This window comes from Empidonax traillii, unplaced genomic scaffold (assembly GCF_003031625.1).
Source record: "Empidonax traillii isolate 1590-97213 ecotype Southwest subspecies unplaced genomic scaffold, ASM303162v1 scaffold44:size1908036, whole genome shotgun sequence".
NCBI classification, from domain to species: Eukaryota; Metazoa; Chordata; class Aves; order Passeriformes; family Tyrannidae; genus Empidonax; species Empidonax traillii.
Window position 1 is genome coordinate 1,138,009 of NW_020955237.1, and position 27,030 is coordinate 1,165,038.

At 37.0% G+C, this 27,030-nt stretch overlaps 1 protein-coding gene across 1 annotated transcript in view; it reads right to left on the reverse strand.

Moving 5' to 3' along the window:
* Positions 1-1,851: 1,851 nt before the first annotated feature.
* The window catches only part of WDR70 (WD repeat domain 70), a 129,729-nt gene continuing 104,550 nt past the window's right edge, over positions 1,852-27,030 (reverse strand). Inside the window, exons 14-18 of the mRNA XM_027878707.1 lie at positions 15,751-15,851; positions 14,217-14,296; positions 11,500-11,616; positions 10,990-11,152; positions 1,852-2,825 (exon numbers count right to left, since the gene is read on the reverse strand). Of these exons, the coding sequence (XP_027734508.1) occupies positions 2,741-2,825; positions 10,990-11,152; positions 11,500-11,616; positions 14,217-14,296; positions 15,751-15,851 (546 nt within the window). The 3' untranslated portion in view covers positions 1,852-2,740. The remainder of the gene's footprint in view (positions 2,826-10,989; positions 11,153-11,499; positions 11,617-14,216; positions 14,297-15,750; positions 15,852-27,030) is intronic.

A 27,030-nucleotide genomic window follows, 5' to 3' on the forward strand; every position in this document is an offset into this window, starting at 1 on the left:
ACCATAAATTGCAACAAGGAAACATCTAGAAGCTGCACAGGAGCATCCAGGTTAGGAGAGAGGACCATGGAAGCCTTTCTGCATGCAGTAAACAAGTCTTCTATGGAAGCAAGCAAACAAAATAAACCCACCTTGTGTCAGAAATATGGAAACAAAAGCCCACATGGAATCTGGCCACTTTAAATTTGGACAGACAGAGGACTAAGATTACAACTTGGCAATTACTTGAAGAGTTGCAAAGTTTATAAGACAATGAGATTTAAAAAAAAAATTCATGCATCTATAGCTTCTCATATTCCAGTCTGCACCTGTCATACCAAGTATTTACTCATGTTAATATTTTTAACATTAAGATGTTTCCCTGGACAACTCAAAGGCTTGAGTCAGTGTTTACTGTCTGACCATACCCAAGTATGGTCAAGCAGACTGTTCATACCTTCTTTTTGATTAGATTAACTCTTACCATTGAGCTGCTGGAGATTTAAAACTGCTTTTAAAAATGTGGTAATATTTGCCTTGTTGGTGAATATGTCTGAAAATCCAGTGCAAGGACTATGGCAAACGAACCAAGTCAAGAGTCCAAGTATAAATGCAACCTAAGTTAGTTTTAAATCTTTTTAATACATATCTGCACAGGCACCATTTTAAATTCTAGGCTGTTAGAACAGTCATTCAGGGCAATTAATCACTGCAAGTAACATGGACAAACACTTAGAGAAATTCTAACAGAACTTTTGCAGTGTTCACTTACAGAACTAATTCTTTTAAGAATTAGAAAACAAGATCCAGTTGATATGAATAACAACATAAAAGAAGAAGCTCTTCTCATGCTCAGAGAACAGCTGCAGCACTTCTCATCTGCCTCTCCCTGCAGCTCTGCTCCCTAAGCCACACTGCCTCAGTGAACAACTAACAAAGGACATGTTAATATTCAGCCTAAAACCAAGGACGTATTAATCCTTAAAAATTATTTTTAAAGATTTTACAGAAATTTCTTTGAAAATACTTTATTTTGTAGTGCAATATTTGGATGAAAAATAAAACAAAAGGTATCCTTAAATGAAGCAATGCCGTTTTATGTTTATTTGCTGAGGGTGGCATTGCATGGGGAGATCTTCAGCAGGTCTTGTTAACAACTGCTGCTCTTTATCTGGAATTTCCTTTACTCCTCCATTTACTGTCCACCTACCTATTCGATCCTTCACTCTACAAATTACAGCTGCAATTGTAAATTAAACACTGATACATAAGTACATATAAGAGTATTTTTAAGAGGGTCGAAGACTATTTAATGAAGTTCAACTCTTATCAAAACACTACACTAGTGAAAGCAGTGGAAATATTTTGTTGTGGGAATGTTATGCCAATGCTTCTCATTATACCTTCTGAAGTCAGGCTTAGTTTTCACTGAAGTATAAAAATTATAACTGAAAAAGAAAGATAAGTTTCGAAAAGGAAATCATACAATGAAATAGTGATGCAGAGCAATTCTTAAAAAAAAAGATCTAAGCTCTGCTGACTATCAGGACCATGCTCTTGAGGTTAGGGGGGTGATTAAGGGCTTTGCTAAATATAGTCTTAAAATATGCCTTCACAATCTATTCATAAATAAGAAAGCTTGATTGCTTATGATGTCTATTACTCTCTATTCTTAGTGGAAATGCAGACTGCTTGTTGCATTGTATATTATTATAATCACAATACTTAGCATATTGTGTATTACTATAATCACAACATGAATGCCTAAAACTAACCTAGGTTCCTTTATCCTTCTCTAAAGGACATTAGCTTTAAATCTGTCCTCTTCTTTATGACAATCAGAATTGCAATTTTGTGTTAAAAAATGAGAACTTTCAGTATTTAGAAGTAACACTTTATAAGGGTTAGAATCAGTCTTCAGGGAGCATGAGGCAGATATACATAATTCAGGCACACAACAAAGCCAATACACGTAAAGACCTGGTATTAACTACGTAGATCTACTCTATCCTAAAACTCACCCATACATATAAACTGCACAAAATTCTGCACCAACTAGGCAATAAACACATTATTTTTATTAAATCAAAATATGTAATTGCCCATTCCAATTCTACTTTTTTTTTTTTTTTAATAAAAGCTGTATTCAATACTACTTTGAGATACTACACATATTTAAAAGGAACATTAGGCAAAGAAGGATGGACACTAGAAAATATGTTTTCTAAAATTCACAGAGTGTGAACTGAATTCAAACTCATGTGAACACATGAATTAGCTAACCAGGAATATTCCACAATAATTAATCTAAACTTCACTGCACTTGTAAAGAATGAAGTAATTTGTTAGCACTTAACTGGAAAAAATAAAAAGGACTCTGAGAAACTGCATTATTTTATTGGTATACTTAAAATCACTGAACACTGTCATGACAAAGCATTTGCAAGATTGGCAGTAACGAAAAAAAAAACACTTGGTGATATAATGAATTCACTATTTATAAAGAAATATTTTTTAATCCAAACACAAAGCTAAGTAACTTGACATAGAGGAGTTATTTGAACAATTAATTCCTTATTACAAAATTCCTATCTGAGATTAAGCCAGTGAAGTACAAGAATCCCCTTTTATAATGCAGCAAGTTTTATGAATTGAAGTAATTTTTGCTTTCAAATTTTGATCCACTACCCAAAATAAAGAAATAATGTTTCATTTTGTCTCAAGTGCTCTAATATTATTCTTTAAACCAATTTTTTTTTTTTCAAATTTTACGTTTTTTCCACTCTGGCTTGTCTGTTTCATCATCTTCTGGTTCCACTTCTGCAAAAACTGTTTTTGGCTGTGTCCTAGAAAACATTAAAAATATTAAAATACTGGTCAGAGTACAATTCAACAGAAACGTCATTAGACTGGCACTAGACCCAACTATATATATACATGTATATATGTATATATATACACATATATACACATATATACACATGTATATATACACACACAGAGAGATACAGATACACTTTAAAAAAGAACATTCTAGACTTGCCCATTTTTTATTTTTGACACAAACATATAAACTAACCTCCTAAGGTTCCTCTGCAGCTCACAGGCAAACAAGCATAACAAACACACGTATTTTGCAAGTATTATTTCCTCATCAGCTCACAATCATTATCTGTATTCCATGAATAAAATTAAGATAGAAGCAAGAAAAAATTACATTTAATTCAATGCTAGAAACCTGGAGCCACTGGTGTCCTCATTCCACGACTTTTTAAAAAGAAATATCCATTTTGATACACTGTACTGTGACAGCAGCCAGTAAGTGAAAACAGAACAGCTAAGCCAGGTTTCTGGCTAAGCCTATGCATGAAAAAACCAGTGTCTCCTCCAGAAACTTTATCCAGCACTACTGTAACATAAAAAACTTAATGATCTTCATATGACAACACAGTGTATCCTACAGTCAAGCTTGATGGTATCAATTCCTCCACTGTTTACTTGTATTTTAAATACCACTTAAACTTTATAAAAATAATTATTGATTACTTTTTAAACGAACATGGTATCAAGTAGCAATTCAATAAACTGTTTGGACATTCAGTTCCCCTGTTTTACACTTTAGTCACTGCATGGTCCCTTCTTGCAGCTTAATTGTCAGCACAATCACTGCAGAGCTGAAACTCCTGGATTACTGATGCTGGCTGTGCTCGACTTCTCATTACAACAGACATGACGAAGTATAAAACACAGCCAAGGCAGTCATCATCTCATGAATGTATTAACTAATGTTTTTACAGCAGTTTAAGGATGTGAAAAATGCCATTATTATAACAACTATAACAAACCCTACAAAATGCAAAAATCTTAGCAATATTGTGTCTGCCCTACATAATGCAATTGGCAAATTCAATGTTGCCTCTGCCTTCGAAGAGTAATAGCAAACAATCAGCTATTTAAAGACCAGGATTCTCCACTTCTTAAATACGTGGCACAAACAGACTTAAACTCACTAAAACTAGTCAAAGACAGCTCCCCTTAAATACAGGGTCTTTCTATTGGCCTGCCTTCTCCTCCATCCTGAAAGCTTGCCAGGGAGGTAAGGAGCACTCTAAGATGTCCCAGAGACAGCCCTGCTGCTGAACTCTCACTGGCACATGGTCCCTGCGTGCAGGCTGAAGGTTCCAGTACCCCCAAGCAGATTTTGTACCCAGATGAGGACCTATACTATGGAAGTTAGAGGAGTCATTTTACTGTCCATGGAAATCATGACTAAGATTAAAGAATATTTTCCAATTAAAATATTTCATTACAAAATAGTTACATAAACTCTACCTAACCCATCACTGAAGAAGGATCTTTAAAAAAAATGTGAAAAAAAAAAAACCAAAACAACTACAACATTCAATCCAAAACAGACACCAGGGATGAAGGCTTTATTGGCTGGAATATTGCATTTTGTTAGTTACTGAAGAAGAATGCGTGGAATCTTCTCCTTTTTTCAGAACACATTGACAGAAGTTCATTCAGCCCATTTTGACACTGTACCTTCCTTTTAACCCAACAGATGAAGGGTTTCTCAATAGGATCACATCAGTACTGAGATGTTCATTAGTAAAGTGCAACTAATCAAGTGCAAACCTAAAATTTCTGACCACAAACCTGCAATTGTCATAATTTGGCCAGAAATTTCCAGCTTAGAAGAACGAGTAAGTTTGTGAAACAAGCAACAAAATCTTTTTTCCAGGAGAGGAGTGGCACAGAAAAAAAATCATAGACTTCAGCTAATCAAAGTGTGCTACTGAGTGCAGCAAAACTGGGAGTGGGGGGAGAAGGAAAAAAAAAACCTGTAGCCTAATCGAGCAACATTCAGCTAAAGCAATAACATACAGAGGAAATCAAGTCTGCTTGCTACCTCGCTTTTTTAAAATTACCATGAAATAGCTGTAGCCTCAGCTCAGCTGAAATGTAAACTGTTCCACCTCCACAAGCTATGCAGCCGTAACTGGGGCACCTAGGGTGATTCATAAGCCTGACCATTTTATAACACTGTTTTTGTTATTGCCTTATCAGCAGTGATCATTTAATTTAATTTAAACACAATTTTTTCTGCTTAGTAACTGCACTAGAGGCTGCTAGCACAGTAGGAATTTGCTGTATGATTAATATTTATAAAAATATTATCAAAACAAGTTTCATGCTTAGAAATATTTTTATTTCTGAGGGCTAAACACTACATGTGGAAAGCTGTGTTCTTTTCCCCATCAAATTTCTCAGTTTTATTTATTCTTGACTTTGAGGGTTGATTTCAGTTTGTTAGGGATCTGCTTGGCAGATCCCATGAGACTGCCATGGAGGGCAAAGGGGCCCAAGGAGAGCTGGTTGATCTTTGAGGGCAGTCTCCTCAAAATAGATTACATTTCATGTGCAGAAAGCAAAGCTTGGCAGTAGCTTTTTATGGATGCACATGGATCTGACCAAGATAAAGTGTGAACCCCAAAAAGGAAGAACACAGACAAAGGAAGCAGGGACAACCTTGGCCAAAAGGAACAGAGGTATTACGTGAACATGTAGGAACTGAGTTATGAGGGCCAAAGCTCAGCAGGAATTGAAACAGAAAAGAAACATGAAAGGCTTTTACAGCTACACTGACAGTCAAAGAAATGCTAAGGAAAATGTACTTGATGGGGTAGGTAAACCACTAAGAAAGCATATGGAAAAGGTCAAGATACTCAAGGCTTCTTTTGTCTCCATTTTCCCTGAGGTCTGTCCTCACATGTCGAAGGACCCCTACAGTACCAGCAGAGTCTTTGTAAGCAACTGAGACGCTACTGACAGAAGAGGATGGCAGAGAGTATGTAGCTCATTGGACATGCAAAAATCCATGATTTCAGATGGGGTGGATCCACAGGTACCCAGGGAGCTGGCCCATGTCATTGCAAGGGCACTCTATCATCTCTCAGATGTCAGGGTGACCGGGAGAGGGTCTCAATGACTACAAAAGGCAAGCATCATCACCTTTGTGAAGGGCAAAAGAAGGATCTGCGGAACTACTTAATCTCAGTTCCTAGGAAGGCTATGGAACAAATCCCCATGGGAGGCATTTCCAGGTACATGAAAGAGGAAAGGAACAGCCCATCATGGATTTAGCAAGAGCATACTGTCCCTGCCAACCCGATTGCTAGAACAGGGTGTCCAGAGAGGTGTTGTGGGATCTCCACCCTTGAGGATACTCAACCTCGGCTGGGCAAGCCCCTGAACAACCTGAATCTAATTGGACCTGGGCAGCCTCATCTAAGTGAAAGTGCTTTAAGCAGGAGCTTGGATTAAATGATCTCAGGCATTCCCTTCCTATCTGAATTATTCTATGATCCTGTGTTTCCACATGACTGTCAGCGGAAACCAGTATCTCATACACTGAAAAATGCATTCCTATTGTGTGTTACAGGAACAAGCTGCAAACAAAAATGGGAAAACAAGCTAGCATGATTTATTTATACTACGTGCTTCTCTTTTATTTCAGTAGTTTCCAACATATTCAGACATGCAGACCCCTAGAAAATTTCCAGAGGCCATGTAGACTGCTTTAGAGTCACCATAATCCCTCTGGTTATGGGTTGTTTTTCTTTGTTGCCTTTCAGGGATCTAATGAAAGTAGCTCATTGACATCTGAGGATCATAGATTAGCAGATAAATACTGCTGCAGCTAAACCAGCTGGAGATGAAAACTGCATATCACAACATGTGACTCATGTCGAAGTAACTTTTGAAATTTGTGTTTATATTGCACTGAAACAAAGAAAAAAAGACTTTAAAGCATGCTTGGAAACAAGAATAAAGGCTATTTCCAGACTGAAAAGTTAAGGTTTTCAGTATCAGACCCTTTTTTTATTCTTTACCCCACCAACCAGCCTGACTCTCCTCTGAATCTCAGGGACTTACCTCACAAAATTACCAATTTAGAAAAAGAGATTTAGGGTAAATATATGAACACGTGCCAACGAGGTCGCTGTTACAAAACATTCTGTTCTGATTTTTCAACTAAAGGTACTCCAGAAACTGCACGACTACCTCTTCACACACCAGTACTGCCCTTGAGAAAAAGTTCAGTGAACACAGCACAACTACCGACTGTTGCTTCAAGACATTCCTTTTTGCCTGGGACAAGCAGCAATGACAGAGATTGCAAAATAGGAGCAAAATTCACCGAACTGAAAGGTATTTTCAGGAATTCTGGTTTACTTTGGTGAGGAGGAAAATTTCACCCTCACCTTCCCCCTGGTACATAAGAGAGCTGCATCTGGGCCTGATTAGGCACTCAGCTACAATGCTTAGTAATTCCTGCTGATCCTTCAGAGGGACATCTGAAGTCATTATAGTATATCTGTACAGCTGTGTTAAAACAAACAGCTCACAAAGAATGTAATTTTCAAACATTTACAACTGATGCCTCAAGTTCCTTTCCTGTAGTTCTTTACTTGAAATCTTCAATCTGTCCTTCCTTTCCTTTCACTCCACTGGAATGGCTCTTGCCAAGGTTTCTAACAAGCTTTTTCCTGAGAAATCTCAAGATCTTTATCTCCATCCATTATGACTTTTCTGGTGTGTTGATCACATCTTATTTGACACTTTATTCACACCGGGCTTCTGTACCATGTCATCTCCTGATTGAGCATGTACTTCTTATCATCCCCAGTATCCTTTTCAGCAGCATCTGTTTTTTTCACCCATCCTTGTGCCTCTTACATACTTCCCCCTCCTTTCTGACTCAAATGTCAGGAGAAATGGAAAGGTCATGCTAATGATAACAAGCTTGAAAAAATTTTCAAGTGATAAATAATGCAAATGGCTATTTGGCTTCAAGAATAAATTAGGCACCTTTAACTCCAAAAAAAGGATGTATTTTTACATAAAATGCATAAACTAACAGCAGAAGTCATATATTTCTTTTAAGATTTATTGAAGTGAAAATCATAGAAACATAGAATGGTTTGGGTTGGAAAGGAACTTAAAGATCATCCTGTTCCAAACTCCTGGCCATAGGCAGGGGCACCTTCCACTAGACCAGGTTGCTGGTTGCTCAGGGCCTCATCCAACATAAACACGTACAGAGATGGGAAATACTTCCCTGGACAGCCTGTTCCAGTGCCTCACTGCCCTATGAGAAAAGAATTTCTTCCTAACATCCAAACTAAATCTCTCCTCTTTTGGTTTAAAACCATTCACGCTTGTCCTATCATTATCTGCCTGAGTAAAAAGTCACTCTCCCTCACATACAATTTAAAAAGCATTAAATTAGTTACCTGATTCAAAATTAACTAAGTGCTATGGATCAGGACCAGATGAACTCCAACTCAGCCATTTTATTCGCAGTTATGAAAACTGATTAATCAAAAAATGAGCATTTCTTAATCTTCTCATTCTAAAATTATTTAATAACTACCACTGGAGAAAATTAAGTAACTATAGTTTCCTTAGACATTTTCTGAAGAAGGAGAACGAAAAACCTTACATGAATAGCTATCCGTTAGGCAACACGAGACCAAAAGCTTTGTCAAACAAAGGATATATCAAGTGGATAGTTTTATCCCATGTTTAAGCGAAAATTTACTACAAGAAACGTGGAAAAACTGGTAGCAGAAGAATAAAGCAGTAAAAGAATAAACACCATTTAAAAAAATGAAACATGCTGGATGTATGTTTTTTAGGCCTTAAGACAGAATGTAATTTTAAGTATTTATCAGAATTTCACCTTTCTTTATCAGAATTTCACCTTTCTTAACCCTATTGTAAATCTTATGTTGCAGCAGCTATCCAGCATACAAACCAGTATTACATGATAATTTATATCAATTACCTGCAATTTGCATACTTTATGAAATATAAATCTGTAAGTACATCTGTAAGATGCGTTATATACAGGTAAAACACACATGCTCTATGAAGTCATACATAGGATATAATTTTTTTTAATTAATACAGCTTTCTGTGGCTGATAGTATAGACCCCCATTTCTGAAAATTAAGAACATAATACAATAATAAAGTTTCTGCATTTCAGTGTCTTAGCCAATAACAATACTACTACTACTAATAATTTTTAAAATGCTGTTTGCATAGAGTACATCTTACAGTCAAGCTTTTAAAGCAAGGATAATGGCAGCTTTACTAGCATGAGATTTATCAGCTGACAAAACCATGAAGGCAGCATGCTGCTGGCTGCAGTCCAATTCCCCCACATACATATCACCGTCTGGTGTGTAAGTTAATAGCAGTCTGGACTTGCATCCTGCCCACTTCTCAGCCAGCTCTCTTCTTCCCCTGCAGCCACATCTTTAACAAGGAACTGTAATGAGATCTGGCCACCTGACACAGTAAGCCTCCTGTAACACAGCTTTGTTTTAAAACTTTCATGTCTACTACACTGCAGGTGTCAGGGCTGAAACTTAATATGCAGTCAACGAAGTTACTAAGATACTGAGGTATCTATCTACCTGATGGAATGTGTGATTTACTTTTGAGCATGAATACCTCAAATAAAACCAGATGCCTACACATTCCAAGTATATTTCATCTCAAGCAAACAGGAACTCTCAAACAATTAAAAATCAGTATTTAGCATATCCATTATAAAAACTGCTAGAGAATTAGGCTTTCAAGTATCCCTTCTTTGGTACCAAGAGTGCACTGGTTCAATGTACAACATCAAATGCCATACTTATCCATTACCAGCATGCCATACTTATTAACCATTCAGTCAAAGCCAGTCTGGCTCAACGACATTCTCAAGCTGCTCTGGAACAGCAATTCAGTTATTTCTGTGAACATGTGGGCCAAGTCAGAAAGCAAGGGTCACCATTGGAAATAAGCTATGACTCTTAATATATTTCAAGTTTTTGGAAAAAGGTGGTGATTGTTTCACTGCAGAACTAAACATCAGTAAAGAAAGTAGTCAGTAAAGTACTATCGCATGTACAGCCTTGGAGATAGAACACTGGGCTGCAAAAACCAAAAACAATTCATTACTGGCAGACTGCTCTGTGAAGACTATTTCATGTCTTCAAAATTATTTCCTTATGCATTCTGGAAACACTACTTGACAGACTATTTTGTGTAAAAAACCCATCAATGATAATAAAATGTGACAATTTTTAAAGTGGTACTTTCTGTTCAGTAGTATGAAATGCATTTATTTAGTACTTATTTTAGTATTATTGTGAATGTATTTATTTAATTGTTTGAAATATATTTATTTTTAGGAAAAAAAACCCTTTGGCAGAAAGCATTCTAGAAGCATATTGCACAATTTTCATTGTAACACATACACACAAATACCACATTCACACATACCATTTAAATTGAGTAAATCACCATCTGTGGGATTACCAAGGTTTTACTACAAAAATCTTGATGAAGCTTTTTAATTTATGTAACAACTGAAAACTTATTTCTTTATGTTGAATTTTTGGTAGGAGATTTTATCAGTGCAATTTTCAATACTGCTGTACCTTCAAAATCTGCTAATTCAAGCAGTTACTTGGGTCCTCGTGTAGGAAAATTTCAGATAAAACTTATGATAGCCAAGAAATCATCTAGAATAGGCTGTCATAACATCAAATACACATTCTGAAGGTTTAACCTAAGAATCAGTCAGAACTAGAGGGCATACTGGAAAACCATCCCGTTATGTCAGCGGGAGAGTACCCTATTAATAGATATATTGCAATTTCAGACATTGACTGGGAGAAGATTCTAAACTCAAATAACTCAGCAAGCTTTAAAATAACTTTCTAGCACTGAAAGGTACATTTTAAAAATGCAAATGTGAAATTTCAACAACTTAACCTCCTGGAAACTCTCATCCTCACAGAAGCGTATGGTATACTCTTGGTTTACGTATTGGTGGCAGTAATCCAAAAAAGGCAAAGTATACCACTAAAAATGTCTCTTCTATTTTTACTGGACTCCCACTGGCCTCCAGAAATATTACTTGTGTTTTAAATTACTTCCTTACTTAGCATATGCAGGAGCAACCCAGTATGGATTCTCCTCTGCTTCTTTTGCGTGACGTAAAATAGCCTCCCGAGGGTTGCTGTCGTCTGTCTTATCCAGTGCAATATTCTTGACTATGTATGATGACAGGGTGACTCCATGGGTTCCAACACGCCCACCCCGACCTGAAGCAAAACGATAAAAATATTTAAGAAATATGCAATGTCTATAACAAGTGGTCTGGTACAAATAAGTTATTTAGTACTACAGGAGGAGGCTAATTTAGAGCTGCGTTCACACAAGTGTTTTACTGATTATATAACTCAGAGTAACTCAGTGTGATTATTAATTTTTTGAATGCTAGCACTCCAGTCAAAGACATCAATGTCTTACGGAGCTGGACACGGCCCATACATCTATAGGGTAAAGTCACCACCCAAAAAAGTTTGAACACAAACTTAAAAGGACTGTAGAACCAAGGCATGATGTCCCTTTGGAATACAACAGTCTGAAATGATTATGCCTAGATTACCTGCTCCTGCTACGGGAGGTTCAGGTTTGTGAGACTTCAGGGGATCCAGCCTATCCTTCTCCAGCTGTTTCCTGGTGCTTCGCTGTCGTGGCTCACGGAACATTGGAAGCGCATGGGCTGAAGGGTCACAGTTTGGAGAAAAAGAAACGTTAGAAATTCCATTTCCTTTTTCAGGTTTGAAATACAAAGACTTGAATTCTTTCTTGCAGTGGAAAAGGTGGAAGGAGCATACTCCCAGTTTTTCCATATCCAAACAGTGGTCTACTGAGGTGTACTTTGTAGGGTTTCTTTCTGCTGAATTTTTCAAAGATGAAAGCGGCCAGATACCAGAGTTCTTTCAGTCAGGAGCGTCTCATCTGAAATACTGTTTGCACAGCTTATGCATATTTCATTCGTTCCTCTCTCATTCAGTTCTCAACATTAGCATTGTGACCAACCGGTTGTTTTTTCCCGAATTTTTGTATTTCTACAGCTTTCTTGTATTCTAAGAACTTGACAACGCTCTTGATACATTCTTGGATTTGAAACAGTGGGGTGGAACCCCTCAACAACTCCAAATGTAATTTTATGCATATAAAATCATAATCACGTTCCTTGTAAAATTATAAGATTAATCACCATTGGAAAAAATACTCATAACTGAGACAATCCGGCTAAATTGTCAGGATTTAAAACTTACTTTTCCTCATAAACTTGTTACAGTACTTTCAACCACAGTAATGGTTTAAGTCCACTCAGACAAGAGACTCATTTGTCAGCAACAAAAAAATATCACATAAATGGTTTTCTTATTGCAAGGTTTACCTCTCATTCAGATGGGCTCACTGCCGCCATTTCCCAAAATGTGGGAAACTGTGTAGGGGTCAAACAAACCAACAAAGACAAAAAAATAACCAAAGCATCTTAAATTTAGGAACATCATCTCTATACTGAATAAAAAAAAACAGCAGGAAGCATTCAGGGATCTGAACCAGTCTGAGTTTTCAGCTTTTTTCTGTAAGCCTGCTCAACTTATTAGACTGAGCAAAGTCACACCCAGGTGACACAGCAGGAAATTCTTGGAAATAAACGTTTAGGTTTTATTATTTTATTATTTTTACTGAGACAATTTTCCAGCAAGCACTAAGCTTGATCAGTTTCCATAGAGCATCTGAGGTGACTAATGCACAGACCAAGCTTTTGCCATTTGCAGAGTTCAAGGTTGTCTAAGGGAAACCCAAGCTGTGTATTCCTGTGTTTCAAAAGTGACACTTAATCCTTCGAAACAACATTCCTGCATTTTAAGTAGCCATTACAGGCAATTCTGATATTAAAGAGCACCTAAAGTCTAAAGGGGAAAAAAAGAAAAAATGGGAAAAAAAAAAAAAGACATGGAGAAGGGAAAAAGGGGTCAGTTCACACTGCAAAAGCACTTCAGAGATCTTTAGTTCTTCCCAGTTCTATTTCTAAACTTAAAAGACAGACATCTAACCTCTCAAAAGCTTCCAAAATATGCAACAAACTTAATAATTTGCTAAGCAAATGCTTACAGCGTTTTTCTACATTGCTTTATATGAAAGCATCCTTATTTAGTTTGAAAATTATGTGGAAAAAACAGTTAAATCTTTGCATAATTTGGACCTGTATCACTCAGTGACATTTATAAATGCCATTGAACACACAAGTTCCATTGGATTTTAAGCAGGAAATTTTTTTTTGAAAGTCAAAGAAGTTCTTTACAGTGTAGACACAGTGCACACAAACTGTTACAGTCAAGGATGATTTAAGGATGGATTGAGCAGAGCACCCAAAGAAGATAAAAATCCCTGATCTTTGGCAGCTGCTGCTTACTTTAGCCCAAAAACTGAAGCTGGACATCTGCAGCAGTGAGGTAGGTTGGAAACAGCTGCAGCTGGAAAATACCTGAGATGGGAGCCCAGAACCAGAGTGCCTTGATATGGGTCTAGTTACCAAGACTGCCCAAACTTTCTCATTCTAAACTTTCATTTTGTTTATTATGCTGCCAAACTACTTGTTTGTTTTACAGAAATGGTTTTAGTATTTGTAGAACCAAGACTACTAGAAATCAGAGCTGAATACAAACACCATGGAGCCGGAAGAGGATGAAGAGAAGCAAGACAGAACAACTCTGTGACTGTTCCCATTTCACATAAGGAAACATTATGTTGGGTAATGCTAACGGAGAGGGCCTAAATCTCTCAGTCAATCCCCTCATCCCATCATAAAATTTGTCCTTGGGGCAGATCAGCGAACATTTTATAATGTAACAATGACAACTACTCCTTATACATCAATGAGCCTTAATATGAATATATGGTCTTAAAAACTCGGAGGCTAGAGATAGTTAAGGTATTAAAAACCATTTTTAATTCTGGGTAAGCTATAAATTTTGAAAAATCCTTTGAAGACCTATCTCTCAAGTCTCTGGTTTTGTCACTGGTACTGTTAATGTTCCCAAGTGGCAAAACTCTTAAGAAAGCTCTAAAATTTTTGAGGCTTTTGGATGCATCACAATCTAGAAACCAATCATTAACAAATTTGCAGAGCATACAGAATATATATACCTTTCTGGTTGTGCAAGGCTACGAAAAAGTAGTGCTTAGAGAAAGACTGCAACCTTTTAGGGGGAAAAATATGAAGCTAAACAATCTGCAAATAATTTCAAACCTAAGAAAGAGCTAAGGATGATGCTACAAAGATGTGTTTAAAGTCCTTACGTGTTATAATGTAATCCTGTGTAAGAGTCTCTGCTTGTCTCTCTTTTCGTTTTGTTTTGACCACGCATAATTTTGCTCCCCTAGGAGGAAACAGAGCAGTTTAGTTGGCCTGTTTACATCAAACAGAAACCAGTTTTTATTCAAGACAGTCTCAACAAAATTATACAGCACTTTAAATATTCATGAATGTGTGTATCTTTGCCTGTTCATGCACATGTGAAGGAGAACAGAGAGATTATAGTGTTTCTGTTACAGAGCAGTTTATGTGACATGCAGAAATAAGGGTGGAAGATTCATTTCACACTTCATTTGTCCACAGTACTTATAGTGTGCACACTGAAAGTGCTCCTCTCCAAACATGGGCATTGATTTGCTCCTAATATTCTTCCTAAGCAGCAGAGGTGGCAGTTATCTAACCAGAAGTGTCTGTAACACTGCAGCAGGAAAGACTGCATAAGCCTGGCTGCAGCAAGACTGATTTAAACTGGTGGTATTTACCTCCTCATTGTAAATACCCAGAAACATACTGGACACAAAATTGCACTGGGGCTCTGTGGTCTGTGCCTAGGAGACTCTGGCTGCTCTCCAGAGAAAGGTCCAAACAATGGTGACCAACTCTCTTGTTCTCTAAACTGACAAAACCACGAAAAATAAAACTTGTTTCTGATAGTCTTGTAAAGCGGAGTTTATCTTCACCTCCAAGTGTCCAGGTCACAGTAAATATCCAGAAACCATGAACTGTAACACAGTTTGGTTTTGGATGCCAGTAAAACAAAGATGAGTGCACGTAAGGAAAGAACATGGTATTTATACCACTCGCTATCGATGAAGTATACATTTCCTCCCTGCCAACAGGAAGGAAGCATGCCTATGTTCAGGTAAAACCAAATTAATCACAAGACAAGTATTTATAGACTACTTAGGCCCTCTTCATTCCAGGCTGACAAGTCACCCTCTGATAAACCACTAACACTTTTCCCTATTCCTGTTTACAGACAAAATCCACATGTGATAAGTGGGAATGGGGGAAAAGACCAGAAAAAAGACAGGAATGTTCTTCCTTGGTTTGCACCTTCTCAAATTAGGTCTTCCAGTATTACTTCACCAACACTGAAATTTAATGCTTCTAAACAAGATTTTTACTTCAGGAAAAAAATAAGCATTAAAAAGTATAACTAAATACAATACATATGCATTCAGTAACACTACCTCAGCAACCTCCAACAGATGGGTTAAAAGGGTGGTTATTCTTACTCCAGATTTCATGCAATTAAAAAATGAAAGTGCCTGTAAATTTAGGTAGAACAGCCAGCATACTGCACCATGAAAAGCCCAGAGGAAAATGCACTGCTTTTAATAAGCAAACATTTTGGGTTATCTTTCCTCTTTCTACTGTTGCTAGATAAATAAAATTGCAAAACAAATGTTACTAAACCAGTTTTTCTCATTTCTTAGTATAATCATTGAATCACAGAATCAGGCCTAATTTGAGAAAAAAAGAGAATTTTCTTAATCGTAGGAGATACTTGCATACCTTTGGCTTTTGACAGGATCATAGTACACTTTGGCTAAGCCATTTCCAGTACCAACCATGATCTGGTTCAGCTTGGGATGCCAAAGGCAACGCACAACACTCTGAAACAAAGTGACATATTGACAGTTAGTTGGTTATTCATCTAGATCATAGAATTAAATTTCACATTGTCAAAGAGTAGATCACACTGTATCAGGAACAAGTTTAAGCACATGAATGAATATGTGAATGTGTGAATGAATAGAATTTCCTCTTCAGGGAGTGACAACACATGGGTGTAAGCAGAGAAGGAAGAGAAGGAAGAATAGACTGCCCCACAGTCTAAATAGGAAAAATGGAAATGCAAAGTTAAAGAGGGATTTGAAGGAGAACAATAAAGTGCTTCAGATTTGATATGGTGATCAAGGCCTTCATGACTTCTGAGTTTTTATTTTTAAATCTTAATACTCTCTATTCGTTCATTGCTTTATCTGGTTTTCCCTTTTTCTCATACAGTGCTGACCTTTCACTTGCTGACTGCAGAAATGGAAGAGATGCTGATTTTCAGTCTTGCTTCTTCCCCACAACACTAAGAATTTGGTATTTGAAGCCAATGTCTCAGAGCACTGTCACCCTTCTGGTCAGGAGCAAAACTCTTTTTCAGACATTAAGAGTATTGTTCCTTTATATACACAGCATGGTTCTCAATGTGATTTTGAATTCCCATGTGATCACTGTTTTCCATCTGATTCAGCAGGTCAGCACAGAAACTCAAAGACTCGAGCCTCTGACTCAAGAGAGACAAAGTGAGAAGGATCTGCCACAAAGGACAATCCATCTCATGACAAACACAAAACTTGTATGTGCATCTGACTAAATGGGGGGGGGAAGTATCTATTTTTGAGAGAGAGTAATTCTTTAAAGGGATTCTGCCCAAGGCTGAAGTTGGTTTGCACCACTTACGTAATAAACAGCAAGATGCACCATCCCGCTGGAATTTGATGGAAAAATGCTCCTTTTTCTAGCCTTCCACCCCTGCAGCTTACTACTTTTTTCTTAATAGCCAAGAATAGACTCTTCGAGTGAATTAATGATTTAATGCTCAACCATTATCATCCATCTGTCATTGAAGTATCTATACAGAATTCTTTTGTTTCATACAATACACCACAAGAAATTAACAAAATGGGAACTACAAATGTCTTAACAAGAGAAACACAGGAAAGATAAAATATAATTAGGGGTGTAATATAATCCTACAATTTGGGAGAAAGAGCCATCTGACCTGGAAGAAAATGGCTATGTATCAGCTCTAGTGACTCCTGAATTGCTTCCCATTTCACGTTCCATACTATTTCTGGTTTCTGAATGCTGCGAGGCACATAACATTAAAAATACTGAAAAAATTCTGAAACTCATCCAGACATCATGAATCAGAACTTCATTTTACCACAAGATGATGAATGACACTTTTTTGAGACGTTTTTTCTGCTTTGTGTTCTTGTTTAAGAATAAAAACTCGGTGAGATGAATTTTCTTACAAAGTTCCTCAGCAAAACAACCTCCTGCTACATAGATACACATATACTATAACTGGTCATTTTACTTCCAGGCACAAATATACCTGATTTGTTAATTACAAGGCAACTAAAGAACAACATTTTTATGAAGCACAAAGTGAATCTCTGACAATGCATTATGTCCAGGTTTCCTGCCACAATATGAGGTTGCTAATAAGTTGTTTGATTTAAGTAAGAAAGTCTTACATACTGTTATGTAGAGCTCAAAATGCAAAAGCAACTCTAAAACACCAAAGCTAATATCAAGCATTGAAGGTCAAAGGTGGGTGGCCTTTCTTTTATTAATATTTATTGCATGTGTTTAGCCAGCCTTTTTAAACTCTGTACTTAATGTGGTTCTCCACTTTCTACTGTCAAGTAAATGTATTTTATAGCATGGCAGTGGATACCAGCCAACAAAAACAAGCTTGAGACAGTGTGGCTCAGGGTTGATGGGGCTTGCTAAGTTTCTAACTTGTCAAACATGCACAGCGCACTTAAAACCACCATGGCACGTGCTACAAAGCAGGCTGTAAAATGTCCCCAGAATACAATTTGTTAAAGACTAAACAAACACAAGCTCTGAACATGCAAGTAATTTTATTAATCCACCAGCATATAAACCTACTTTATAAGAAATAATAAAAACTACTTATGCAGTTTTCAGATTATTTTAGAAACTGACAATACTTAAAAAATACCAAAATACTGAATCCCTGAACTATATCATAATACATTTTCCCAATTATATAATCCTAAAGAAGCAAAAATTCTAATCAACTATACAATAAAGGGATCATTATAGACTAGGTCTTAATATTGGGAGGGAAGGGTAAGGAGAATCTTTATCATACAAAAATAATTAACCCTGAAAGAGCACTTATCCTTTGATACATCTAACTTCCCTACTGTTTACACTTAAAATAAAGCAGGTAGACATCTTTATCACTGGAATTGGTAAACACCAAATTCCAACTCAAAGCAGGTCCTACCTCCCAGCTCTCCAGGCAAATAAGTTAATTAATTGCAGAAAAAGAAATGTTTTCCTGTCTTGGCCTACCTGTGCATGCAGGTAGATACCCAACTACTGATACTGAATTTTATACAACCACAGAACGGTTGCAGTTGGAAGGGAGCTCTGCAGTTGGAATGGAGATGACTAATTCAACCATCCTGCTCCAAGACGGTCAATTATTATATCCAGTTTCCTTCTAATATTTCCAAGGTGGAGACTCTACAGCCTCTCCGGGCAACCTGTTTCAATCTATGACCGTACCCACACCAAAAAAAAGCCCACAAACCCCAAGCCAATTTCTTACATTTCATGTCCTGTGATTAGTTTTGTGTCCGTTACCTCTTGTCCTGTCACTGGGCAGCACTGAGCTTTGCTTTACTTGCTTCACCTTCCTGTCCCCCTTCAAGTATTTATACATAAGATCCCCCATAAGCATCCTCTTCTCCAGCCTAAGCAATCCTAACTCTCTCAGCCTTTCCTTCTGTGCCAGATATGCCTAGCCTTTAATCACCTTTGCAGTACTCTATTTTGTTAATATGTCTCTTACAATGGGAGATCACAACTGGACCCAGCACCCCAGATGTGTCTCACCAGGGCTGTGTAGAGGTACTTAAAGGTCATGGGCTTCTTGTTGCCACTTTCTGTTTCTCTGAGGTGGAGAAGGTATTTGCCATTCTACAATTGTCTATTAAAAATTGCTTGTTTCATTTTGAGGTTGTGCCCTGCAATGGAACCCAACATAAACAAGGTGGTACTTCCGTTTTCCTTGTCCCTGAGACAGCAGTTCAGGCTGGAAGCAATAGCCTCAGCAGTTAAGAGCAAACTAAGAGCTCTCACTCCACTTACCAAGATGGTTTCACACTTGGTAAGAGAAGTAAAAGAATAGAGAATTAAACTGCTTTTCAATGCTTTATGGGAAACTAGCAGAAAAGACTTGACTAACCATAATACTGGTTAGTCAAGGAAACCCTGTGGTTACAGCTTTGAGACTCGGGAAATACAAACATCAGAACAACAAAAAACCCCTTCAGTCAACAAATCCTAGATAGCTTAGTTTTGAAAATGGAAAATTATATCTTATAACTAATAAGAATGATAAAATGCAGAATGTATCATCCCATAAACATCTTCAACATTCGAAAAAAAGATATCTGCAATGGCTGGATGTTTCTGACACTATACTTTCGGAGCATGAAGCCCTGGAAGCCTGAAAATAATTTTTCCACACAACTGATGTGGCCAGCTCTGTGACTGTACGACAATTACACACAGATAATCACTAGTAACGATTTAAAATCTCTTTGGTACTTCTGCTGTGGCAAAAGCACTAAGTTCTTCAAAGGAAACCAATCTTTAAAGTCTTTGGCAATAGCTATTGCGTATACACAGTAGCTTGGGAAATACTGGGAGAAGATTGTGAAAACAGTTATGTGAAGTCAGGCAAGTAAAATATCAAAAATGTTAACAGAAACACTCCAAATTTACATTGTTCATTGTCACTGCGAAAGAGGTTAGAACAGATTCAGTGGCTGTTACTGATAGTAGGCCTTTGCAATTATTTTCAGGTGACTTGACTGTCTTGTAATACTTACTTAAACTGAAAGCCAATTAAAATATTATCTATAAAACATTATAGACATGTTTTTTTGCCATCAGGATGAAAATGTTCATATTCTTAAACAACTAATAAGAACATATTACTGATTATTCTTGATACTAGTCTCACTTTTTTTCTATTGTTTTAAATAAAATAATATTACTTGAAGAATACATAATTTTTACTTTATTTTTAAACTAAGTATTATACTAACTTCAGACTCATACTTCTTTTAAAATAAACTCCAGTTCTAGAAAATTTTACTTTTAATATGTTAAAAGCTTAATGACCTGTGGTAATCTCAATGCGATAAAACTCAAACGCATAGAAAGGTGGCAGCCAAAGGGATGATAACAGTACTTCCCTGTGTACTATTCCACCTGCATTCCTTCTGAGATGGGCAGTCCCAGCTCATGCACAGCTCTGGGATGGTTCCTAAACAGTGTTACCCCTAAGAGTATGTTCTCACTTGTGTGTTTCCCTTTGTATCCTATAAGCAGAGTTGTTGCCGCAGGTAAACTACAGTAAACTACACCAAACAATTTTTCTGTTAGGCTCTTCTCCATCTGGGTTAGCTCACTAGGCAACTACACACACAGGTTTGTTGGTACATAACACAGTGCTCTGAGGTGAGTTAACAGCATTGTCTCTAAATGAAAAACTGAAGCCTGAAACACAGCTTTCTATAACAGAAATATACCCCTGTGTTTAACAGGCAAAGTGAATAATAACCAAAGCAAATTTCCCAGCAAGCAAAAGCTAATTACCTCCACTGACACTGTCCAGAGCACTTGGGCAACACCCTTACAGGAGTAAACAACACAAAGAGGGCATTTTACAAGGTCAGCAAGAAAAGATTAAAATGATTTGTGGCATAGGAATGGAAAATTTACCCTGTAAGATGAAACCATGAAGCTGGTAAGGTCATAAAACTACAGACTGGTGTCAAGAACTAACAGAATTCTCCTGGACCCTTGCATATAAAGACAGTTCAAGACTGCAGCAGTGAAGGCAAAATTTCAGTTCCCTGGCCCACACTTCAGGTAAAAACATTCAGTTTTAGATGTGGATAGAGCTGACCCCAAATGGGAAGAACAGTCTCAGAGGGCTCAGTAGAGGTTGGAGGTAGGAAAGAAAGGAAAAGTTAATAATTTCTAGTAAATGGGACCACGAATGGTTAGAGATGTTTCACACTGCGGAAAGGGACTGGCAGTGATTATGTTGACTGTGAGAAGCTTTGAGGGGATGCACTGTGGAAAACAGATAAAGCATATAAAGAAGAAAAACCTGAGTCAAAGCAGCAAGTATTCATAGTTCCTACATATTATAGAGTATGTACAGCCTTCACAAAAATGTTACTTCTTAGGGTTAAAATATTTTCCTGCAACATTCCAGAGCCTGAGCAGTCACTAAATCTCACTATTATCTTTTGAGTCTACCAAACTGTGAGGTTGCCCATTATTGTAATGAAATAATGAGAGCATATATAAAGAATGTCTCTTGAAAGTATTATTCCCCTCTACCCTCTTTTGCTCTGCTGCAAGAGAGTTAAGGAACATTCAGATTTCTCTCCATCACTGCCTTCTTGTATTCCATTTCATATGTCCGTGAGCTCATGCTGTACAAAAGCATTGTTTTCTTATTTTGAAACTTTAGCTAATATTGTACAAACCATACCTACCTTTATATATATATATATATATATATATATATAAGCCTCAAGATAACCTTTCGTTATTAGCAAATTTTATTAAAGAGGTATGTATGGAGGTCATAACTGGCTGCAAGACTGGAATGATATCAAGTTTCACCATTTTCAAAAAAATTCCAAGAATGTTCATATTTTTGACATAAACAGGAATCACCATGCACTCCTAGAGCACTTAGGTCAATGGGACTATAATCTCTCCTTGCTAATGCAAAATGAAGAATAAATTAGAAGGGCCATATTTTACAAAGATGTTTTAATTTTTTTGCCCTCCTTCAGGAGGTCTTACTGCTTCTCAATCAGATGTTGTTTCCTTTGAAAACAACCTCTTCTCCCTAAAACCAATTAAGTTTTAAGGTTAAGTACCATGCAGCTGTCTTTGAAAATATAAAGTGTATTTTCAGATAACGTATGATAATGTATCAGATTTTTCAAGTTCACTGGTAAAGCTCCTCATGCCATGCAGAAAAGAGGAAATAAGAACGTGCTTCCGTATCAGTTATGCACTGTTGGAATAAACATTTTCCATTTTTCTTCCTTTTCACTTCATGTATAGATACTCTTCTCTGATTGTTCTTGACTCTCCACTTGCTTATACATTTGCTCCAAAATGCCAGCAATGACTACTCAGTTAACTGCAGCTATCACACTTTTAAGCTAAGTTCACTAAATGGATGTCTACTCCCATGGCTTAGTGCATACTATTTAAATGAAAACTTTGACCAACAAATCCATTTTGCAGACTGTATCTATCTACTTCCATTCCTATATAAAACCACCCTGAGAGGGTGGAAATCTCTACTGAACAATGCTGACATACAGCTAATATTCATAATACCTCTCTGGTAAGTGTGTAGGCAACACCACACCCGTAAACTGGAAAAATCAAAAGTGATCTTGCAAATAACCACTAGGAAAAAATACTGCTGCTTTCAGATAAATACTGAAAATGGAAAGGAAACATGCTAATCCCTAGGCTTTCATGCACCTTTAACCGCTGAAGCAAGAATTCATGAGCATTTGATGTTTCCTTCACATGATGTTTCCTTTAAAGAGTTTGTTACAATTATGATGAAGTTCTGTAATTCCAAGGTGAAGCTGCTGATGTTCTGACAGTTGTCTGGAAATCAGATGCAAGTAGGAGAGTGTAGGCTTCACTCTCAACTATCCTTTTGTAGAATGGCAGGCTTTCCTCCTGTAAACTGCCTACAGTCAAAAATCCTTAAATCAATAGAAATGAGTGCAAAAGCAACCCACTATTTCCTACTTTGCTACTGGCAAGGTCAGGAAACAGATGAAATATCCCAGCGCTTTAGCAGAAGACAATAAACAGCAATAGCGGGAAGCCAAGAGCTTAGGTGGGACTTGCTTCACCAAACTTAACATGTCTACACCTCTGATCTTTAAAGGTCTATCCTTTAAATGTCCACAAATTTTCAACTCCCTTTACAGCTAATGGAAAGAAATAACCATTTTACAGTGGCCTTCACCTAACCTATTTTAGAGGTCTATTTTGGGATGAGATAAAATCACAGTCTGAATGTGTTTATTTTTCTCTGTGGACTAGAAAAGTGGCCTAGGGTGACTGAATCAGCTGTAGACATCTATATTTGGTCAGGTGAATCCCTACAGCCTCCAGTGGTCAAAATAACTATTAAAAACCCCAGAAAACTAATGAGGATCTATATTATGGCATGTTGTGCTACTTACATAAAACTCTTCAGGTCAAGGATAAAGGAGCCTGAGAGCCATATTGAATACTCTTACTGAAGAAAAAATAAAGAAGATACAAACTTGCCTGTTTAACAAATCTTTAAAATCTTAGCTTCAAAGATCAGGTCTAGTTCTGGAGATACTTAAAACCTGAGGAGGGATAAACCAGAAACAAACCCTTATTACTTACCCTTTTCCTAACCTACAGGCTAATAAATAATTCCTCAGAATCTGTTCTGAAGCTATACAATAAAAAATTGAAAGCAAGAGCTGCTGCTCTAACAAAATATTTTTGGTTAGGGAAAGAAAAACTTCTCACTCTCCTATGTGCAAGCTTTGCTTCAGTGGCCGTGACGGTATGTGATGGGCTGTGTTTGAACAGTGCTGCTTGGGTTTGCTGCACTGGGCTGTCCAGACAGCCAGATAAGTGGCATGTCAGCAGGGAAGACAGCAAACATATAAAGTGACATTCTGACTGTGGTCCTGACTCTGTAAGGACTGGTCACCCCAGCAGTGGCTAAATAGGGCTTTTCTGACTGAACTGAGTACTTATCTTATCTGTAATATTTATAAATGCCAGCATTTCTTAAAAAAAAAAATCCACTCTGTCAAAATCAGCGCAAGGATGCATGCAATTAGTTTACTTAGCACATCTATTCTGTCTTTTCTCCCGTAAACTCCTACATATTCGTGGTAAAGAACTGCTTGTGTAATGCAGTATCTTTTAAACATGTAGGAGCTTAAAACGTAACTAAGCAATACTTCTGTAAGAAAGAGCAATTGCCTTCCAAATTAACAATTCTGTTACCTAAGTATATAGTTATACAACACTTATATTCGAGAGTAGTTTCAAACTTGTGCTGATTGAGGAATCAAATCTCAATGTGCCTTTCATGTTAATCTTTTGTCGTTCTGGAACTTGCACAACATTAAGTCCTTCTGACTTTAGTGATATGTCTTCCCAGAAGAGAAGGGGAATGTACAAAGTTACTTCAGAAAAAACTGCAATTATTGCATAGAATGTGTATGTCTTTGAATAAAACATGCAAATGTTCAGATGCTAATAGCTGGAGACAGCTTCCCATTGCCACAAGATCTTTCAACGATTGTTCCCCATCTCTCTTTGGTTACCACCACTTTTAAACAATTTCTATTATTAGAAAAGATACTAAAGCAGTAGCTTTTCCATTTTATAATAAAAGTGTGGAACCATTTAGAAAGTTCAGGTATTTAGACTGCTGTACAGTAGATACAAATCTAGTCTTTGTACAAATTTTCATGGATATGTTTTACATGGTTTACAGTTTTCATGGGCCAAAAACTTCTCTGCCACTTTTTGTGAAATACATCCTAGCAAGAATGCATACACTACTTCTGAAAAGAGAGGGAAATGTCTCAGAATACACAAAAACCCCTCATGCTGAGCTGCAGAAAAGATCCATATGCATTGCAACCTATAGCCAGCAGAGTGACTACTGCCTGTCTTCAAGCTCTCAGAGCTTTAAAAGAAAACACTGCCTCCCTCTCATACCCTCATACTCACTAAAGTTCAGAAACAGGCCTAATTAGGAAGTGTTTCAACACGTTGTTACCCAAATGTACAGATACTTTATCTCCAATTCTACGCCACTGGAATTTATTCTAATCTGAAGCTAAAGGCAATCTCACCAGCAGAAATACTACACTACCATTTCTACATAATAATCAAAGACCATTCAAAAGGATGGTTGAAATGAAGAATGGGCAGTAAAATCCACCAATAAAGTTAGCATAGTAAGGAAATGCTTCTGTATATAGATAGTTCTTTCCTCCTCCTGCAGTTACCTTGATTTCTCTGCAGATGATCTTCATGAAACATCCCATTAACTGTCTGCTACCCTCCATGAGCTACAGAAGTTCTCCCTTAAGGATCACAGAAAGACAATGCTGCTCAGAGACAATATTAATTCCCACTACACACTCTGTAATCTCTTTTCAATGGTGTCTTAGAGCACAGCAGTGATACAAAAGCCATCAACGTGGCTTGCCGTGCTGCTCTCTCTGGAAGAGGCTGGTCTGCCTCCCGGAAGCACCAGAAGGAGGGAAGAATAAAACTGTGTGACTCTACAAAACTGCTGTATTTTTAATTAAAAACAAAAAACCAAGCAAACCCCAAAACAAAAACAACCAAAAAAACTCCCAACCCAGATCTAGAAGTATGCCTTTTCCAAATGTCTGCCTCGCTGAGTAACAAATGTTGACCAGTTTGCTTCCATCCTATTTCCTCTTTCAGGCAAAAGGATGGTTAACACTTATACACTTATATTTTGAGACTATGCATGGTCTGATTTAAAAAGAGGCTGCTCACAATGAAAATATACTAATAATATATTTTAAATCTGCTGTAAACCCCAAAATGCAAAAATCTTCAGGTTCGAGATTCCCCTGGAGCTTTTCCAAGGAAAAGAGCCAACTACAATAAATAAGGTGGGAGGTTAGGGAGTATCTACAATGCAGTGACTTGCTATCATTAGATTTAAAATACTCGTGAGAATACAGTAGTGGAGGAAAGAACACTAATGTTTTTCCCTCGTGAAACATGACTTAGAAAATGTCTGGAAACATTCACTAGAAAAGGGACCAGAAAGGAATAAAATTTACAATTTTCTATGTAGAAACCAGAAATACCTTAAAATAATTTTCAGAGGCCAATAATTTAAAGCAGGATCTCAATATAGAAAATATGGATACAATGCTTTCAAGGTACTCTTATAAAATATATTATTAGAAGTGCACTGAGCCACTCAACAATACTTTCCTCTTTTGATGAACAAAAAAGTTACTTAATCAAGGTGGAAATCTGTTTTCCCTGAAAGTGCAATGTAGGGCATTCTCAAGCACCTGGTCTCTTAAAATTATAACCACACTTTCATCACCATATATCACAAAACTAAGGCAGACAACCTTCACACACACCCCCACTCCCTGTTACAGCGACAAAACACTCATGGGTTATTACTCTTGCATACTTCAAACCTCTAGTGACAGTTCCCCTAAAACAAAGTACATGCTGCTCCAGGATACACGAAGGGAAGGACCACATTGTCATCACATATATGAAGCAGAGAATAAAAATTGACAAGTTACCTCACTGTAGAAGAAAACACATTCCTGTGATTCACCTCTTATGCTAGATTTTTTTTTTTTTTAACTTTAATAAACACAAAAATTTACTGGACCTTAAATATTGTATTTACTTCCCTGTTGTGTAAAATACAGATTTGCCTTTTAAATAAAACAAATGGCTCAAAAAAAAATGTCCAGAAGTAGAAGAATGATCTCTTCCAGAAGTTAAAAGAATTTATTTTTCTTAAATTTAAAAGCTTTAAATCTCAGTGAAATGGGCCACAGTGGAAAAGCCCTTTACAAAATTACTGCACCTTATAAGTAGTAAATGATATTGTCTGAGGTCAAGGAAAGAAATACTGCAATCCTATATGAACTGTGCATAAGGGATGCTAGAAGGTTCATATTCCTTATTCTTTCTTTCCTTTTTACTCTTTCACCTAAAAAAAAAAAGCTTTATTTATAGCCTCTTCTCAGAAGACCTTCCTCAAACATCCCTTAGAGGTATTTTCAGAAGTATTTGATAATTTAACTTTTGCTTATATTTGAGAAACTAAGAAAATATTGAAGAATCCTACAAACACAAACAGGATTCCCAAAACAA